We start from the raw sequence: 20,070 nt of genomic DNA on the forward strand, positions 1-20,070 counted from the left end.
CTGCGGCTCCCTGAGCTTGGTGTGGGCTGCGCCATCTCTCCCGAGGAGCAGACCCTGCCTCCACGGCTTTGATTTCTCATCTAAGACTGAGAATCTAAACACGGCCATGCATCTGCCCTACTTGACAGGCCAAATTTATGTCAGAGTTGCTGCTTGACTCCCTGCCTATCCTGACTTGGCCACTCGGACACATGACAAGGTCAGAAGGGTCACCGTGGCCCTGCCGAGCAGCTTGATCTCAGGAGGCTTCTCACCCCAGGACTTACTATAATGGAAAGCCATTCATTCCTTGGAGACAGATAATGTGGATGTAGCAGCCCACTTTAACTGCCCACTTTTTACAAACAAATTGCTGGAATACAGCAAATCATGGATCAATTCTGCACACGTGTTGACTGCCCAGGGGCTGCTGTGAATGCTGTTTGGAGAAATCGGGGTTGGGGGTAGGCAGGGTTATGTTTTGAATTCCTGAGGCCAGAGCTTCTTTCTGTGGCATTATAACAGCTGTGCTTTGCCTCCTAGAGTCTTAGAGAGCCTCCTTGTGTCTCTAGTAACCACCGTGGTGGTGTTTGTGGCCTCGATGGTGTTAGGAGAATGCCGACAGATGTCCTCTTCGAGTCAAATCGGTAATGACTCATTCCAGCTCCAGGTAACCCCAGTGCACCTGCTACCTTTATCCCATACCCACGAGGAAGAATCCAGAAATGTATGACCTTCCTCTGTTGAGAACTAATAAATGTGTTGAGTTCATCCTTCCACACCCATTACCCGAGCGTTGAGAAATATGGGAATCTGTAGTCGTCTTTTTACCTCAGAGAAGGTGCACACCACATGCCCTCTGTTTTTGCCACTTCCGTAAACAACCCTGGCATCACAGAGGGGAACCTGGTAACAGCCCTGGCATCACAGAGGGGAACCTGGGAACAACCCTGGTGTCACAGAGGGGAACCCCTCTCTGTTGAACAACGTTCATGGGAAACAGACACTTGGGAAGCTGACAGCAAGGTGCTTTCCGAGCCCCAGTTACTCTTCTACCTCCCCTTGCCTGAAGGGACCACAGCTTAGAGGCTCAGCACCCACCTCATCGCCTCTGTGACTATGACAGTCACTCTTGAGATGAGAGGAAGAAATGTCTGTGTCAGGGCAAGGAGGCTTCTCTCTTCCCAGCATCCTCTGCCTCTTCCCGGCGTTGGGTCCTTTGTGGATGCGCCGCCCTCCCGCACTTCTCCTTTTCCCTTCTTGGGGGTTGCGATATTTTCCAGAGGCTTTCCCTGAGGAGTGGTCCCGTGAGGTAGTCCGTGGAGCCTACTCCACGCTGTGTTCTTTTGGTCCAACCCAGAGGCTCTGAGAGCTACACCTATGGTTCAGTGAGTCAGCCAGATGTGTGATTCCAGCCCTTGGCTGCAGACAGGTGAGCATTCTCTAAGTGCAGTTGGCCCTCCACATTTGTGGGTCCTGCATCCATGGAATTACACAGGGTCGACCAACTGTGGAGCAAATATATTCAGGATGCAAAACATAAAAAAAAAACAAGACAACAGTAAAAAATAATGCAAATAAAAAACAGTACAGTATAATAATTATTTACCTAGCATTTATATCATATTAGGGTATTATAAATAATCTAGAGATGATTTAAAAGTATATAGGAGGACCTACATAGGTTGTATGCAAATATACACCATTTTATATCTGGGACTTGAGCATCCCTGGATTTTGGTATCCATCGGGATCCTGGACCCTATCCCTGCTGAGTACTGAGGGACAACTGTACTCTTTTCTTGTTGCTTCTCGGTAACCACTTGAATCTCTCACATCCCCACTGGGGCCCTTGTCTTGGAGGACAGCCTCTTCAGTGTCCCTAGTTATATGTATATATATATATATATATATATATATGTATATATACACACACACACATTATCTATTTCTGTTTGTTTGTTTGTTTTGTTTTGTTTTTTTGAGACGGAGTCTTACTCTGTTACCCAGACTGGAGTACAGTGGCGTGATCTTGGCCCACTGCAACTTCCGCCTCCCAAGTTCAAGAGATTCTCCTGCCTCAGCCTCCCGAGTAGCTGGGATTACAGGCATCCACCACCGTGCCCAGCTAATTTTGTATTTTTAGTAGAGATGGTGTTTCACCATGTTGGCCAGGCTGGTCTTGAACTCCTGACCTCAAGTGATCCACCCATCTCGGCCTCCCAAATTGCTAGGATTACAGGTGTGAGTCACCACACCCACCCTGGTTTATATATATGTGTTTTTTTTTTGACAAAGTCTCACTCTGTTGCCCAAGCTGGAGTGGAGTGGCAAGATCTCGGCTCACTGCAAACTCCACCTCCTGGGTTCAAGCGATTCTCCTGCCTCAGCCTCCCAAGTAGCTGGGACTTCAGGCACGCACCACCATGCCCAGATAATTTTTGTATTTCTAGTAGAGACAGAGTTTCAGTATTTTGGCCGGGTTGGTTTTGAACTCCTGACCTCATGATCCGCCCACCTCGGCCTCCCAGAGTGCTGGGATTACAGGCGTGAGCCACCGTGCCCAGCTGGTTGATATATTTTTAAAGGGTTGAGGGAAAAAAAAGAATATGCCGCAGAGACTGTATGTCACTGGCAACCTCTAAAATATTTACTGTCTGGCTCTTTATGGAAAAGTTTGCCGACCCTTGTTACTAGTTATTCCCAAGCCTAGCTCGTTACCAGGCAGATACCTTGATGCATGTGATTTAAAGCATGCAAAAAACGATTCTGTGGTCAAATGGGCTAAGAATTAAATATGCTTCTTTATCTTTTTAGAGACAGGATCTCACTCTGTCACCCAGGCTGGAGTACGGTGGTGTGATCATAGCTTATTGTAACCTTAAACTCCTGGCTCAAGCGATCCTCCCATCTCAGCCTCCCAAGTAGCTGGGACTATAGGTGCATGCCACCACATCCAGCTTATTTTTATAGAGACAGGATCTCGCTGTGTTGCCCAGGCTGGTCTCGAACTTCTGGCTTAAAACGATCTCCTGTTTTGGCCTCCCAAAGTGCTAGGATTACAGGCGCAAGCCACAGCACCAAACCTAAATACGTTCCTTTAGTACAGAACTTCTAGGGCATTATTCCCATAAGTGTTATAAATGTTTGGTATCTTTATTGTGTACCAGATATTCCACTGAGTACTTTATATGATTTCATTGAATCCTTCTCAGCACTGTGCTGGCCAGCAGCTGTGCCCCCATTTTACAGCTAAGGAAGCTGAGGCACAGTGTGGTCTTGACCAAAAACCTTCAGCTAGTCATATATAGTGAGAGGGTAGGTGTTGTTACCATTTTATAGGTGAGGAAACTGTCACAAAATGAAATATCCTTCTCAAGGTCACTAGAGAGTAGCAGAGTTTAGAGACAAAGCCAACTGATTTTGGAGCCTGTGCTCAGCTTTTAGCAGACACACTGATTTCCAAGAATTGCTAGGATGTTTCTCAATGCAGTTGACCACAGGACTCTCCGGAAAGCCTTCAGGACTGAACTTCCTCCAGATAGTTTGGGAAACACTGCATGTGTCTATTATGAAGCCATCAGCTGAGCTCATCCCCCGTGCACTCCACAACGCTAAGGCTCTGCGCATGGCTCACCTGTGCCAGGTGCTGCCAGTCAGCAGTGCCGTGCTGTTTCCACAGCAGCCTGCATCCCTCCGTATTGCCCAGCCCATTTCACCTGGCGGGGTCACACAAACCACCCCCTGGTATTGTTAGCACGTCCACATAATGGCATCTCCACAGCTATGTCATCCAGAAGAAACTCATAGCCTTCATTAACCTTTGTAGTAAGACTCCCTATTTGCATGCACAGTGATAGGTGTGAAGTACAACCTTGTACTTTTGTACACTGTCAACTAGAAAATAAAACAGCACACTTGAAACACCCTTGCCCTCTAGCAAAGATCCCATCTTCCCACACAGAATGATGGCAAGAAAATGAGGTCTAAAATGTGTAGAAGTAGAAATAATCTCTTTTTCTGTTTGGATTTTGTTCCCCAGATGGGGTTTAGAAGGAGAAGCAGCCTAGAGGACTGGGTCTGCTCTCCAGGCATTATGGAGGTGGGTTTTCTTTTGCAGCAAATTCGGGCGCCTTTTTTTTTTTTTTTTGTAGCAGATTGCAGCAAAATCAAAGGCTTTTTCTATTTGGAACCAGAGTTGGGGCTTTCGGTCAAGTGGTGCCCTGGATTTTTCTCCCCAGATACCTGTCAACTCCTAGTCACTTGCTCTCACCTGCCTCATGTTCCCCCAGTCCTAGGGCTCTCAGGCCAGGCTTCTAGCAGCATCACTTAGAAAGTTAGCACCAGGAGAGGAAGCAGAACCAAATTCACGGTGAATCACGGCCATAGTGACATTTTCATCAAGAGTGTAGATGAACAAAAGGCCCTCCTCCCGATTCTTTCATCTGTGCATTCAGAATGTAAAGAATACACTTGCCTGCTTGGCTGCCGTTGGTAGAGGTCAGTTTTTGGCCTGTTTGATTGATGGGGAAAGCTGTGCAGCCACCTGTTTTGGACCCGGCTGGAGTCATCCCACTTGAAGACTCAAAGTCAGGTGTCCTTGTACTGATTTTCTGATTCGTTCTTCTTAGGTCACAGAAGATGTGAATTCAAGTATCAAGACATTTTTTTGCCCCAATGATACCTACAATGACATGGCCACACTCTTCTTCAACCCGCAGGAGTCTGCCATCCTCCAGCTCTTCCACCAGGATGGTGAGTGTCTGCACTGCAGCCCAATCGTGGGTGATTGGTGTCATCTCAGACACAGCCAGGCTTGCCCTTCATTCCAAGCAAGACCAGGACTTCTTTGTAATGCCCACCTAGACAGAAGATTGGTTTCTGCCTCCAGTGTTGGAAGGGGAGCTGGTATGGGGTGTGGTCGGACCCAATAAGTAGGTCTTCTGGGCCTTGGCAGGCGTCCGGTAGTGGGACTCAGGTTGGTTCTTCCCTTGCAGGTACTTTCAGCCCCGTCACTCTGGCCTTGTTCTTCGTTCTCTATTTCTTGCTTGCATGTTGGACTTATGGCATTTCTGTTCCAAGTGGCCTTTTTGTGCCTTCTCTGCTGTGTGGAGCTGCTTTTGGACGTTTAGTTGCCAATGTCCTAAGAAGGTACTCTGTGTGCGTGCGTGTGTGTGCACGTGTGCGTGTGTACACATGTGTGCGTGTGCATACGTTCATGTGTCTGTGCCCATGCATGCACATATGTGCATAGGCACAAGAGTATGAGCTGTAGGTCCTCCCCACAGCCTATCAGTGTGGTTCAAAGCCATGTTCTTGGTGTTTTCCTTCACTAGCTACATTGGATTGGGCCACATCTATTCGGGGACCTTTGCCCTGATTGGTGCAGCGGCTTTCTTGGGCGGGATGGTCCGCATGACCATCAGTCTCACGGTCATCCTGATCGAGTCCACCAACGAGATCACCTACGGGCTCCCCATCATGGTCACACTGATGGTGAGCACACTCCCTCCAGGCCCCTGTCAGGCCCAGGGCCACGTTCGCCCCACAGGACCTATTTTTAGGTCTTTGCTTTGTGTTTCAGGTGGCCAAATGGACAGGGGACTTTTTCAATAAGGGCATTTATGATATCCACGTGGGCCTGCGAGGCGTGCCACTTCTGGAATGGGAGACAGAGGTGGAAATGGACAAGTAAGGCCATGATTTTACTCATGTCCTAGTTTCAGAATGTATAAGCTCTGAGGCCTAAGGAATGTTGTTTTTAGGGTAGGAAACAGTAACTCACTTTTCTTGGGCTGAAAGAAGCAGCACACCCATTCCTGAGCATGTGTGAGAATGTGGAGCAGCCCATGGGCTAGGGGCTGCGGGGGCAGGGCAGGGGACACGGGCACTGTAGGACTGCAGTGGGCAGCGCCTCTTCGTGGTGGTTTGACTCCCATGGCATTCTGGTTAGATATGAGGTGAGGTCTTTGGATCAAGTTCATGATGTGATTGGATGTTTAAGGGTATGCCAAGCCCCAGGAGTGAGAATAGCCTGTTTCACATGTGCCCACCAGAATGCCCTACTGCCAGCCGGGATTGTTTTGGGTATAATCACCTCATAACCCACCTGCTAATCCACAGGTACCTGGGGTTCCAGTGTCTAGATAGCAGGCAAGGCCCTTATGGGCTAATACGGGGGCCAACAAGCCGTTTCTGTGGAGGGCCAGACAGGAGTTTATTTTCAACTTTCCGGGCCGTATGGTCTCTGTCACCACTACTCGACTCTGTCATTGCAGCAGGAAAGCAGTGAGTGCGATGGACTTGATCGGTGGGCTACAGTTTGCTGTGCCCTGATCTAAAGGGGGACCCAAGTGCTGTGTTTATTTTATTATTATTATTTTTCTTTTTTGGGACAGGATCTCACTCTGTCACCTAGGCTGGAGTACGGTGGCATGATTATAGCTCACTGCAACCTGTGCCTCCCAGGCTCAAGTGATCCTCCCACCTCAGCCTCCTGAGTAGCTGGGATCACAGGCGCGTGCCACCACACCTGGCTAATTTTTAACATTTTTTTTATCGAAATGGGGTTTTGCTGTGTTGCCCAGGCTGGTTTTGAACTCCTGGGCTCAAGCAATCCGCTGGCCTTGGCCTCCCAAAGTGCTGGGATTACAGGCGTGAGCCGCTGCGCCCGGCCCAGACGTTGTGGTAAATGCTGTAGCACAATTAGCGGTTCAGGGGCAGTATGTGGAGTGTGCTGCAGGGCGCCGAGGAGGGCGTGGCCAGCCCCTGGACCAGCAGCAGGGCTTCCTGGTGAGGGGATGTTACTGTTGAGCTGAGGGATGAGCCAGGGCCCATCAGCCTGGCACAGCAGGGAAGGACATTCCAGGTGCGGGAACAGCGTGTGTGGGGGGATAGAAGTACAAAGGAATGCACCTGGTTTGAGGGAGACCTGGGGCACTTCAGAAGAGAGCCCCCCACGTGGTCTGAGCAGGGCTGGAGCGCCAGCACAGCTTGCTCCCAGGGGCCTGCGGGCACTGTCACGAGGCTGGATGACTTGCCCTCCTCCCCCAGGCTGAGAGCCAGCGACATCATGGAGCCCAACCTGACCTACGTCTACCCGCACACCCGCATCCAGTCTCTGGTGAGCATCCTGCGCACCACGGTCCACCACGCCTTCCCGGTGGTCACAGAGAACCGCGGTAACGAGAAGGAGTTCATGAAGGGCAACCAGCTCATCAGCAACAACATCAAGTTCAAGGTAAAGAAAACGGCATGAGAGGAAAGGCGGGTGAGAGACAAGCGGTCCCGTCTCACGCGGCTTAGTGCTTTGCCCACCCCTGGCTGGGGTGGACTTACTGGCTCTCGGGAAGTTGGCACTGTTCTCATCACACGCGACAGGGAGAGTAGATTTGACAGCAGGGGCAGCTTTTTCAGGCCGTGAAGACGTGTGTGCATTCTTGCCGCAGTGAGCATGTGGACAGATCTATTTTTCAAGTCAGCAGCTTTCATGGTTTATTATTTACTGTGTGAGAGTTATCAGGGAGAGTTCTAGAGATGCCAGCAACAGAAATGGACTTCGACCTCCTTAACAAAGAGAAAGAAATCCACAGGAAAGCTCAGGACAGCTGGGAAAGCTGAAGGACCAGAACTATGTGCTGTGGGGAGCAGGTGCAGGGTCTAGCAGACACCCCTCGGGTGCCAGGAGGAAGGAGCACTGGCCCTGGGTTCCTCCTGATTCTGATTCAGAATCCAGGGATAGGGGGCATCCCGTTGCCTCACTTGGGTCGTGTGCCACTCCTTGGCTTTGGGGGCAGGCACGTTGATTGACAGTTCTATCAAGATAGGATGTAGGAGATGGTTTGTTCCCCTCTGGAGAATCAAGCTGCTCTTCCCAGAGCAAAGGAAACCACAGAAGCTGCAGCCGGGTCCTAGGGTTCAGGCTCCTTTGAACCACCAGCCCGAGCCACTCCTTTGAACCTCAGCCCCTTTAAGTTCCTGCGTCCAGATGTGCCTCTGACCCTTCCTGTCACCCAAATCCTTCAGCTCCATCAGTACTGCTGTGTTCGTTTGCCCATGCGCAGTAGCCTATGGCCTCCCCACCCACAGAAATCCAGCATCCTCACCCGGGCCGGTGAGCAGCGCAAACGGAGCCAGTCCATGAAGTCCTACCCGTCCAGCGAGCTGCGGAACATGTGTGATGAGCACATTGCCTCTGAGGAGCCGGCTGAGAAGGAAGACCTCCTGCAGCAGATGCTGGAAAGGAGGTGAGAGCCAGGCAGGGAGCCCGCTGCCCGCAGGGCTAGACGGCGGTGGGGTCAGCCCTTGGCTCAGATGTTGTGAGGTGGCTCCTGAGTTTCCTGGGAAAGTTGGATGGCGAGCGGGCTGGGGACATGGATCAGAAGCGCTCCCGCTGAGGGTATCCCAGGCAGCATCTGGTTTTTGTGTAACAGATACACTCCCTACCCCAACCTATACCCTGATCAGTCCCCGAGTGAAGATTGGACCATGGAGGAGCGGTTCCGCCCTCTGACCTTCCACGGCCTGATCCTTCGGTCGCAGCTTGTCACCCTGCTTGTCCGAGGAGTTTGTTACTCTGAAAGCCAGTCGGTAAGTCTCTCCGAGGCAGAAATCAGCCAGGCCGGGCCTGACGAAGCTCAAGGGGTTGGGCGCTGCCCAGCGGGCCATGAACAGTGCCATAGGGAAAGCTGAATGCAAGGCAAGAAGTGCAGAGTGGACTTAGGGGAGGAGTTGCCACGGCTGGGTGGTGAGAAACAACAGTGGTTTATTCCTTCATAGTTCAAGGCCAGAAGTACAAAATCCAGGTGTCACCAGGGCAGCGCTCCCTGACTCTGGGAGAGGTGTTGTCCTTGCCCCTTCCTAGCTCATGGAAGTTGCCTGTAGACCTTGGTGCTCCTGACTGTGAACGTAGCCCCCATCCTCGCCACCGTCGTCACATGGCGTTCTCCTGTGTATCTTCTCTCCTTTCCCTAAGGATGCTTGTCACCGGATTTGGGGCCCACCCTAATCCAGCATGGGCTTATCTGAACTTGGTCACATTTGCAGAGACCGTGTTTCCAGAAAGTTCACATTCATAGGTACTAGGGCTTAGGACTTGGCCGTATCTTTTGGTGGGGGGACACATTCACCCCCCAGCCACTTAGCGCTTTTTCACTTAAACTTCCACAGAAGCCATTTGCATCTCATGAATCAGGAAGAAAGGGAGTACAGAGAGATCAGGGGACTTGCCTAGGGTGCCACAGCTAGGACTTGGCCAAGGACTGGGTTTGACTGGAGAGTTCTCACTCTGGAATGCCTGCTGCTGCTGTGCCACCTGCCTCAGCAGCCCAGAGCTGGGCATATTCAGGCATCAAGGGGAGGGGCTCTAAGGTGACCCTGCTGGCCACTGCTGCCCAAGCACGGACAGTGTCTGGGTTGGAATTGCAGAGTGCTAGCCAGCCGCGCCTCTCCTACGCCGAGATGGCCGAGGACTACCCGCGGTACCCCGACATCCACGACCTGGACCTGACGCTGCTCAACCCGCGCATGATCGTGGTGAGAAGGGCCGCCCCAGCCTGTCCCATGTGGAGCTGCCTCTTCGTGCCATTGGCATCTCAGGCAGCCAGTGACACAGGGTCTCTTTGCAGGATGTCACCCCATACATGAACCCTTCACCTTTCACCGTCTCGCCCAACACCCACGCCTCCCAAGTCTTCAACCTGTTCAGAACAATGGGCCTGCGCCACCTGCCCGTGGTGAACGCTGTGGGAGAGGTGAGCGAGGCCTCAGCCCTGCCCCCACCTATGAGAGAGGATCCCCCAGCCAAGTGCTGTTTGTGCACCCAGGCTTCTCACCAGAAACATAGGCATCCCACCAGGAGGGGAGAGGGTGGCCCAACACTGTAGCTTTGAACTCTGCTCGGCTTCCATGCACTCGGGACCCTTTCCCCTGCCTGCCAGCAGATGGCACCAGCGTCCCACTGTCTGTCCTTTCCAGCCAAAGCCGCGCCTTCACCAGGCTGTGTCTTCCTCCAGAAATGTTGCTCTTCACTGCGGACCACTGGTGTTCCTTGGTTCTCCACCTGTGTGGGGATTTGCGCATTAGATGAGAGAATTTCAAGCAAAATACTTTGAGTTTCACAAAGATATAAAACACCTAGTCATTATTGCTGCAGACTTTCCTTTTTTTCTTCTTTTTAGAACTTCATTATTTTCTTATTACACAAATATTATTTCATTGTAGGAAAATACAAAAACACATATGAGCAAAAAACAAGCAAAAACCAAACCCTCGTCCCTACCCTGTAGCGGTAACCCTGGTAACTTTTCAAGGCCACCCTCTCAGTCTTTTGTTGTTGTTGCTGTTGTTGTTGTTTTGAGACAGGGTCTCACTCTGTCACCCAGGCTGGAGTGCAGTGGCAAGATCTCGGCTCACTGCAGCCTCGACCTTCCAGGCTCAAGCAGTCCTCCCACCTCAGCCTCCTGAGTAGCTGGGACCACAGGCATGCACCACTATGCCCGGATAATTTTTGTATTTCTGGTAGAGACAGGGTTTCGCCATGTTGCCCAGGCTGGTCTTGAACTCCTGAGCTCAAGTGATTCACCTGCCTCAGCCTCCCAAAGTGCTGGGATTACAGGCATGAGCCACTGCACCCGGCCTCAGTCTTTTCTTCTACGCGGCACGACCCTGGCATGCATAGTGCGTACTTACACAGGTTTTGTTACAGTAGGTTAACTTATGTCCCTTGAAATGTAATTGCCAACTACACTGACAGAGTCCTAACATAGTTTATGACATGGCTTTGGAGTTCCCAACAACAGTGACACGTGGGAACCACTGTAATGACCTGTAACAAATGACTCCCATAGGTCACTTTGCAAGGTGGTGAGTATGAGGTGTGGCAGGGGTCATAATCTCAATGAAGCAGGCTGGTCATGATGGGAGCTGAGCGCTGAGCATGTGCCCTGTGGAAGGACATTTTAGTGCAGATGCCAAGCCCTTTTTGGAGCTAACCTTGTCCCCTCGGCCTCCAGTGTGTGAGCCCTCGTTATCTGTTTATCCCAATCAAGCTGTGTCTGGCTCTGCACTATCCAGGCCTCCACATTCTGTGACAAACTAATAGGGCCGGCTCCTGTCACTCCTGTTCTCGCCAGTGGGTTTTACCCTGAAGTTGACTCGAGCCTTCTTCTCTTTGCCCTAGATCGTGGGGATCATCACACGGCACAACCTCACCTATGAATTTCTGCAGGCCCGGCTGAGGCAGCACTACCAGACCATCTGACAGCCCAGCCCACCCTCTCCCGGTGCTGCCTGGGGAGGCAAATCATGCTCGCTCTGGCTGGCAGAGCTGGCTGGGGCTGTTCCGGGGCATGGAAGATTCCCAGTCACTCACTCACTCAGAAAGCCTGGAGTCATCGGACACCTTGCTGGTCAGAGGTCCTGGGGGTGGTTTTGAACCATCAGAGCTTGGACTTTTCTGACTTCCCCAGCAGGGATCTTCCCACTTCCTGCCCCCTGTGTTCCCACCCTCCAGTGTTGGCACAGGCCCACCCCTGGCTCCACCAGAGCCAGAAGCAGAGGTAGAATCAGGCGGGCCCCGGGCTGCATTCTGAGCAGTGTTCCTGGCCATCTTTGCTACTTTCCTAGAGAACCCGGCTGTTGCCTTAAATGTGTGAGAGGGACTTGGCCAAGGCAAAAGCTTGGGAGATGCCAGCGACAACATTCAGTTCATGACTAGATTTAGGAATTGGGCACAGAGAAAATTCTCCATATTTCAGAGAGGCCTTCCGTTATTTGGGACTCCTAACACGGTATCCTCGCTAGTTTGTTTTAAGGGAAACACTCTGCTCCGGGGTGTGAGCAGAGGCTCTGGTCTTGCCCCTGTGGTTTGACTCTCCTTAGAACCACCACCCACCAGAAACACAAAGCATTAAAATCACACTAATAACCCCTGGATGATCAATCAGATAATAGGATCAGATTTACATCTACCCTAATTCTTAACATTTCAGCTTTCTCTCCATCTGCAGATTATTCCCAGTCTCCCAGTAACACGTTTCTACCCAGATCCTTTTCACTTCCTTAAGTTTTGATCTCCGTCTTCCTGATGAAGCAGGCAGAGCTCAGAGGATCTTGGCATCACCCACCAAAGTTAGCTGAAAGCAGGGCACTCCTAGATAAAGCAGCTTCACTGAACTCTGGGAAATGGTACCATTTTTTTTTCCAAGGTAGAAAGGAAGCACTTCTGAGCCAGTGACCACTGAAAGGTACATGCTATGATAAAGCAGATGGCCTATTTGAGGAAGAGGGTGTCTGCCCTTCACAAACACCTCTCTCCCCCCTGCACTAGCTGTCCCAAGCTTACATACAGAGGTCCTTCAGGAGGGCCTTCCGCACTGCAGGGAGGGTGCATGGGGAGGATGCTTCCTGCCAGCACATGCCTGAAGGTTTCGCATGAAGCATGGGAAGCACACCCTGTCGTTCAGTGACGTCATTCTTCTCCAGGCTGGCCCGCCCCCTCTGACTAGGCACCCAAAGTGAGCATCTGGGCATTGGGCATTTGCGCTTATCTTCCCCCCACCTTCTACATGGTATCTCAGTCCCAGCAGGCATCCCTGGGGCAGATGTGCTTTGGCTCAAGATGGCCTTCATTTACGTTTAGTTTTTTTTAAAACCATGGAGGTTGCCCACAGGCCTCAGCACCTGGCCCTGGCAGCACAGCTCTCTCAGGCCCAGCCCTGGGCGACCTCCTTGGCCAAGGCTGCCTTTCACCCTGGGGTGAGCATCAGTCCTGGCTCTGCTGGTCCAGATCTTGCGCTCAGCACACTCTAGGGAATAATTCCACTCCAGAGACGGGGCTGCTTCGAGGTCTTTTCTAGCTGACTGTGGCCCCTCCATTTTCCCCATTTTCTTATCTCCCTGACCAAAATTGCTTTGACTTCTAAATGTTTCCGCTTCCCAGAATGCACCCGACTTGTGAAATGGGGATAATACTCCCAGGAAATAGCACAGGACATCACAAGGACCAAAAAGGCAATTCTTATTTAAATGTGACTGGCCAGCTGCTGCTGTGTTTTATGGCAGTGTTCAGAGCTTGATCACGTTATTTCTTCCTTTTATTAAGAAGGAAGCCAATTGTCCAAGTCAGGAGAATGGTGTGATCACCTGTCACAGACACTTCATCCCCTCTCCCCGCCCCTTCCCGGAGCTGGCAGAGCTAACGCCCTGCAGGAGGACCCCGGCCTCTCGAGGGCTGGATCAGCAGCCGCCTGCCCCGAGGCTGCCCTGGTGAATGTTGGAATTCATCCCTCGTGCACATCCTGTTGTGTTTAAGTCACCAGATATTTTGTTCCCATCAGTTTAGGATATTTTGTTCCCATCAGTTTAGCCCAGAGATAGACAGTAGAATGCAAATACCTCCCTCCCCTAAACTGACTGGACGGCCGCCAAGGAGGCCCCAAACCCAGGCCCCATGCAAAGGCACGTGGTTTCCTTTTCTCCTCTCTCTGCATCTGCCCTTTCCAGATAAGCCCAAAGACAACTTCTCCACTCATGACAAATCAACTGTGAGCCTCGCTCCTTCCATTTCTGTCCGTTAGAAACCAGCCTTTTCAGCATCTCACCCATTAGCAGCCCCATCAATCAGGCACCTCAGTAAAGCAGATTCGTGGATGGGGAGCCTACGGGTGGCGAGAGGTGGTGTTTTGTGTTTCATCTCCAGCTTGGTGTTCCATGGCTCCTAGGCGAGGTGATCAGGGAGTGGGGCCAATAGGCCCCCAGCCCTGGCTCTGGGACCTTGTGCTGAGGGATGATTTGCTCCTGACCTTGACTAACTTAACAGTTCTCAGCTGGAAGGGACACTTTCAGGACCCAGTCCACTGTGTGGCATTTGTGATGCAGAATTACGCACTGACATGACCCTGGGTGACAGGAAAGCCTTTCAAGAGGCCCAAGGTGGCCTCGCCAGCCCTGCAGTATTGATGTGCAGTATTGCACCACAGCTCTGCGGACCTTGGCCATTGCCGCAGTCGCAGCTTCCTTTTTTCTGTTTGCACTGTTTGTTTGTATGATGTTAGCTAATTCCACTGTGTATATAAATTGTATTTTTTTTAATTTGTAAAATGCTATTTTTATTTGAACCTTTGGAACTTGGGAGTTCTCATTGTAACCCTAACATGTTAGAATAAAATGTCTTCTGTCTCCTTTAGCCTTTTGTCTCCATGCTGTTCTTTCTTTCTTTTTTTTTGAGACGGAGTCTCACTCTGTCACCCAGGCTGGAGTGCAGTTGCGCGATCTCGGCTCACTGCAAGCTCCGCCTCGCAGATTCACACCATTCTCCTGCCTCAGCCTCCCGTGTAGCTGGGACTACAGGCGCCCGCCGCCATGCCTGGCTAATTTTTTGTATTTTTGGTAGAGATGGGGTTTCACCGTGTTAGCCAGGATGGTCTCAATCTCCTGACCTCGTGATCCTACCCGCCTCGGCCTCCCAAAGTGCTGGGATTACAGGCATGAGCCACCACACTCGGCCCTGCTGCTCTTTCTTTCAAGGGATACTTGGTTTTTATTTTACTCCCCCTCTCTATGATGTGTGAAAATTACACTAGGACGTAGTTTTAGAGTCTCAGAGCTCTCCCTATGCAGCTGGGCAGCGGGGCTCTTCATTCTTGCGGGTCCACTTCTCTGTATTAGGCAGTGACCTTAATAAGAACAGATTTCATCCTGTGGATCTTAGCAGAGGTCACCATTGTCTGTTTCTCCCTTCAGATGAACACTCTTCCTGATGCTCTCCTCTAGAAATCATCTCCTCCTGCTAGCAGCCGCGTCCTGGAGCAGCGGATGGGGAATCCTGGAGCAGCGGATGGGGAATCCATTCTGTTTCTTCCTGGTGTTTAGGAAGTTGCTTCACAGACAGATTGCCCCGATTTCCAACCAGAAGAAGTGAAACTGCTGCTGGGTCTGGAGAGGCGAAGACCCACGGCCGGCTTCTGTCGCTGCCATCTGCCATTGCTTTTTGTTCGCTTGCTTTTGGTTTTGCAAGAAGCGTGGCCTCTGTCTCTGATCTGCTTCAAGTCATCATTCCATCAGTGACAGAAGTGGCCATTCCATCAGTGGTCACAGCCAGTTCAGCTCCTGCATCCATCGCAAGTGTTCTGTAAGTCCCAGGGGCATTTTCTGCCTTGTGTTTTTGTCATTTTTCAGTCAGTTGTTCCATTCAATGAGAACTCCCTGTGTTACGGTGACACCTTGAGAATGGGCTACTTCCCCCCCTAGCAACCCACACCACCATCGCAGACCTCGGGAGCCAGGTTTGGGCCAGTGCTGTCTCCTGTCGCTCCTACTTTCATCCTTGTCATTCTCTGCCCCCTGGTTTTCCTGGTATTTAAATTCCAGGTAGGGAACATTTTGATTGGAGGTGGTTAGATGAGGCTCTCCCCCAACCTCCACCCCCTGCCATCAGTTCAGGGGGAGCCTCCCCCTTTCCTCCGCAAGGAGCAAGTTGCTACTTCATTTCCTCTTTTCCCAATTTCTGGACAAGACCAAGGCAATTTGACCAACATTTATGGGGCATCAACTCTGAGAGTGCCGAAGGGGCATTTGCCCTCAAAGAGCTTGCAGTCTAAGGACATAGACACAAGCAATTGCACATAGGCAACTCGTGTTGTGTGCTGTTATAACGGTTGCATGTGCAACGCTGCCTATGAAGGGACTCATTGTTAGCAGGCATGAGGTATCAGGAAAGAAGTAGTCTTCATATGAGCCTTAAGGAATCAGTACAGTGTCCTCGGGAGGGCCGGAGGAAGGACACCCCAGGTGGAAGGAACAGCAGAAATAAAGGCACAGGGGCATGTGTGGGTGTGGGGTGTTGGAGTGTCATAGAATCTGATGAGAAGGTTGGGGTCCATGGGGGTAACAGGTGGGAAAACAGTTTATTCTGTTTAAGGTGAACTTACTGCCTGGTGTTTTGTGCTCAGAACAAATACCCTTTTCAGGAGCAGATACAAAAAGCCTGCATCTTCTCCAACAGCTCTTATCTTAGTAAAAGACAAGCCCAGGCCTTTTGGACCCGAATTAGGCAAAGACTGTGGCTGTTTTCCAAATACTTGTTAGTACACAAAAGGCACATGAACTTGCAGTTTGTCTGCATGGCAAACCTTTCTTCACTTTGCTCAGTTTTTATTATTTTTTTGAGACAAGTCTCATTCTGTCACCCAGGCTGGAGTGCAGTGGCACAATACCGGCTCACTGCAGTCTCCACCTCCCAGGCTCAAGCCATCCTCCCACCTCGGCCTCCTGAATAGCTGGACTCCTGAATAGCTGGAACTACAGGTGCACATCACCACGCCTGGCTAATTTTTAAATTTTTTGTAGAGATGGGGTCTCACTGTATTGCTCAGGCTGGTCTTGAACTCCTGGGCTCAAGTGATTTGCCCACCTTGGCCTCCCAAAATGCTGGTATGACAGGAGTGAGCCACTACACCTGGCCTACTCAGCTTTTAAACTCAACACTCTGCCTACTCTTTTCAAAACTAAAAGTACCATTAACTTAGCTGTAGCACCTAACTCTCTCGAAATGTATCAGAGAAAATCTAATTAATACTCTCATTTTCTGAATGTTTCCCCCTAAAAACAACAAAAACCCCACTAGGAGTGGAATTTGAGGCCTCCCCAACCGCCCACCAAAAAAGGAGGGTGAAATGAAAGGAAGAAGAAAAACTCAGCATTCTTTCCTCTGACAAAGAGTAAAATGACAAGGAATATCGGCCTGAATTCTTTTCCCCAAGAGAGAAATGACACCAACGCATGCATTTGTCTTCTGTCCATGGTGCTGAAGTTTATTCACTTTCAAACCACTTTCAGTAACAGGTGAGGTTCTACCTTAAAATTTAAGGCATGGGGTGGGAGAGGCGAGGAAGCCACCATCAAACCACTTTATCTACAGTTAGCATAAGATGTGAGAAGTGTTGACAGGAAGCTTCAGCTTGGATGGGATGATCACAGCTCCATGGCAACGAGATGACACGAATGCAACAGAGACCCCAGGGGACAGGAGCCTCTTGCAGTCTGTCCCAAGGCCCAGCCCTCCTTGTCCTCCCTGGCTGTTATCTTCGGTACTACAAAGAGAACACAGACATATCTGGCTTGGTGACCTGGCTGTCCTGGAAAAGTCAGCTTCATGTATGAGTGTGCCCATCCTCTGAACTTGATTACTGACCACCTGCTTCCCACCGGCCCCCACCCCAGCCTGATGACCCTCTGAGCTTCATGAATTGATAAGCAAATTACTCATCAGAGTAAATTTCACTGAAGCCCTTCAGGATCTTGCAATTCTGGGGAGGAATATGAACTGCTAATCAGCCATGCAAAGATAACTTGGCCCTATGAATATTTTAATTTCCCAGTGCTAGTTGCTAGTGGCAGTTGCTTTTTTTTTTTTTTTTTTTTTTTGAGACGGAGTTTCACTCTGTCGCCCAGGCTGGAGTGCAGTGGCGCAATCTCAGCTCACTGCAAGCTCTACCTCCCGGGTTCACGCCATTCTCCTGCCTCAGCCTCCCAAGTAGCTGGGACTACAGGCGCCCGCCACCACGCCTGGCTAATTTTTTGTATTTTTAGTAGAGATGGGGTTTCACCGTGTTAGCCAGGATGATCTTGATCTCCTGTCCTTGTGATCCACCCGCCTTGGCCTCCCAAAGTGCTGGGATTACAGGCGTGAGCCACCGTGCCTGGCCTTTTTTTTTTTTTTTTTTTTTTGAGACAGAGTCTCGCTCTATCACCTAGGCTGGAGTGCAGTGGCTCAATCTTGGCTCATTGCAACCTCTGCCTCCCGGGCTCAAGTGATTCTCCTGCCTCAGCCTCCTGAGTAGCTGGGACTACAGGTGCCCGCCACCATGCCCGGCTAATTTCTGTATTTTTAGTAGAGATGGGGTTTCACCATGTTGGCCAGGATAGTCTTGATCTCTTGACCTCATGATCCGCCTGCCTCGGCCTCCCAAAGTGCTGGGATTACAGGTGTGAGCCACCGTGCCCGTCCTCTTTTTTTTTTTTTTTTTTTTTTAAGCATTTTCTCAACAGACTGTAGCTAAGGATCTATTGATGGCATGTTGTGACACCCATGGGGCACTCAGGGTGTTGGGGCAGAAACTTGAGAGGGAATGAGCTTCTGCATTGGTCCCTTTCCTGCTGAAGGTGTCTCCCAGTAGTGTCCATCCCATCCCATTTCCATCCCCAGTTCCTCTTACCCGGAAGCTGTTACAGCCCAGTCCACTCTGGGCTCCAATCCTGTCCATCCTGCCCCCGAAGCAGCTGGATCTCCGCAGGCTCCGAGGGGCAGTGAGCAGCGCCCTCAGCTTGCTTTTTAGGAGGGCAGATCGATCAGAGGAGTCCCAGGGGCCCCGCCCGAGGGCACCCCCATCTCTCTGGGCTGGGCTGACTTCCCTGGTCCAGGGAGGCACCTCAGGGAGGGGGCTGAGAGCAGCCCCCGCTTCTTCATTCTGCTCACTGAGCATTTGTGGGGGCACGAACTCATCTTCTAAAGGCATCTTTTCTTCCAAATTGTCCAGCAAATTCTTTACAAAAGGAAAATACAGGGAAAGGGGTAAACCTCATTGACTTGGAGAAAATCAAGAGGAGTGAGCACAGCATCACAAAGCCCCCTGGCCCCAGACTGCACCCACTTTCCTGGCCCTACCTTGAAATCCATCAGGTCTGCGTTGGACACGGCATTATACACGGGATTAGCTCTGGTCTGACCTAGGAGCTGGAATGCCAGAAAAAGGAGGAAGCTCACAGTGATGGTGGAGAAGGAGCTCATGCTGGCGTTGTCAAGGAGCAATCCACTGCTTGCTGCTCTGTCTGTCCCCTCTGGTTCCTCTCTGGTTCCTCTCTCTTGGTCTATGTCGGTCCCTGTCTCCCAGCTGCCCAGTGCCTCCTCTTTTTATAGCCCCCCAGCTCTCCAAGCAGGCAGGAGAGACAGAACCCTCCCCATTCTGTCACTTGTAGTGATAAAGCCGCCAAGTGAGAAGCCAGCAGGAGATGCCCTTTTAAAGTTATCATACCGCAGGGCTTGTCACAGCCCCTCTGCCTTGGGCAGCCCCAACAGCCCCCCAGACCCTCAGCTGCAAGAGCCACATTCTTGCTGATTTGACTCAAGAGGCTCCCACTTCAAAGGTGTGAGAAGAGTGAAAAAGAGTCCTTGGTTATCTCACCGCCGTGCCTCAGGATTCTTTCTCCTCGACGCTGGTACCCATGCGGGGAAACAGAGGGTGACGCTTGGCTGGTGCCCAGCTCCCCTGGTTTGTTTGTGGCTTAGCTGTCAGGGCCTCCAAATAAGGGTGGAGAGGAGGAAAAGGCAGGCAGCCAGCAGCCCGAGACAAATGGATCCAGATACTCAAGCTGGCCTCACACCTGCCTCATCCGCCACGTGGGCAGACCTCTGGCCTCAGACAGGGCTGCCCTCACCCCTGACAGTCCCTCTCCATGGTCAGGTGAAAGGGAGTTATTTTTTAGTATATAAAGTCAGCTGAGAACCAAATGTGATGAAGCTCCCAGGAATCCAACCCCCAAATGGAAATACCAAGAAAAGCCGGGGGAGCACAAGCATCCTCTCTCCAAAGCTCCTCCTCTTCCACGTCCCCGGCGACCCTCCTCCAACATGCTGGGGGGACAGGCTTAGAGGACGCAGCCAATTTCATTTCTTCCGTTGCTGGCTATAGATGCCCAGACTCTTCGTGTCTGAAGTTTGTTAACACCCCCCTGCCCTTCTTGGGCTTGTGCCCGTGGCAACTTGGCCGATGAAGGGAGGGAGGTGGGGGTGAAGGAGGTATAGTCAGTTTCCCTCAATGCCTTCTACATCCTTCCCTGAGGACGTGGCAAGTGGCAAGTGACTGAGCCACCAAGGTCACAATTTCCCTGGCCCCCAAAAGAGAAATAACAGGCAGTGAGTCTGTCTATGTTTGCTAAGCACCGAACTCAGTGTTAGCCATTACCATTCAATGCAACGTATACTGGGGGAAAACACTAAATTTGAAGGGCTGAGAGACTGGCACTGTAGCCCAAAACAAACCAGTTGCGTACATCTTCGCAGCCTTATTTTCCTTGTGTGTAAAATGAGAAAGA

At 51.1% G+C, this 20,070-nt stretch overlaps 2 protein-coding genes across 5 annotated transcripts in view; one reads left to right on the top strand and one right to left on the bottom strand.

Annotated features, from left to right (window-relative positions):
- Positions 1-14,159, top strand: part of CLCN6 (chloride voltage-gated channel 6) — a 38,355-nt gene extending 24,196 nt beyond the window's left edge. For 2 of the 4 annotated variants that reach the window (XM_058444460.1, XM_058444461.1), the window contains exons 11-21: positions 523-649; positions 4,611-4,734; positions 4,977-5,130; positions 5,316-5,475; positions 5,564-5,670; positions 7,033-7,219; positions 8,068-8,225; positions 8,412-8,568; positions 9,406-9,513; positions 9,606-9,731; positions 11,159-13,160. In XM_058444460.1, the coding sequence (XP_058300443.1) occupies positions 523-649; positions 4,611-4,734; positions 4,977-5,130; positions 5,316-5,475; positions 5,564-5,670; positions 7,033-7,219; positions 8,068-8,225; positions 8,412-8,568; positions 9,406-9,513; positions 9,606-9,731; positions 11,159-11,239 (1,489 nt within the window). In that variant the 3' untranslated portion in view covers positions 11,240-13,160. Of the gene's footprint in view, positions 1-522; positions 650-4,610; positions 4,735-4,976; positions 5,131-5,315; positions 5,476-5,563; positions 5,671-7,032; positions 7,220-8,067; positions 8,226-8,411; positions 8,569-9,405; positions 9,514-9,605; positions 9,732-11,158 lie in introns of those variants that run through there. The other 2 variants (XM_032758939.2, XR_004370845.2) reach the window with 2 other exon arrangements.
- Positions 14,160-16,763: 2,604 nt separating this feature from the next.
- NPPA (natriuretic peptide A) lies at positions 16,764-18,996 on the bottom strand. Its single transcript, XM_032758948.2, has 3 exons — positions 18,644-18,996; positions 18,195-18,521; positions 16,764-17,069 (listed from the first exon to the last, which is right to left on the bottom strand). The coding sequence occupies exons 1-3, from the start codon at positions 18,764-18,766 to the stop codon at positions 17,058-17,060; spliced, it is 462 nt and encodes a 153-aa protein (XP_032614839.1). The 5' UTR covers positions 18,767-18,996; the 3' UTR covers positions 16,764-17,057.
- Between the last annotated feature and the right edge of the window lie 1,074 nt (positions 18,997-20,070).

This window comes from Hylobates moloch, unplaced genomic scaffold (genome assembly GCF_009828535.3).
Source record: "Hylobates moloch isolate HMO894 unplaced genomic scaffold, HMol_V3 SCAFFOLD_9, whole genome shotgun sequence".
NCBI lineage: Eukaryota > Metazoa > Chordata > Mammalia > Primates > Hylobatidae > Hylobates > Hylobates moloch.

What these genes read in the sequence shown, in the direction of transcription:
- NPPA (XM_032758948.2), bottom strand. Translation starts at nt 18,766, where the DNA reads ATGAGCTCCTTCTCCACCATCACTGTGAGCTTCCTCCTTTTTCTGGCA. An exon ending in CAGACCTGATGGATTTCAAG is followed by an intron (nt 18,522 to 18,643) that starts GTAGGGCCAGGA and finishes CCTTTTGTAAAG; the next exon opens with AATTTGCTGGACAATTTGGA.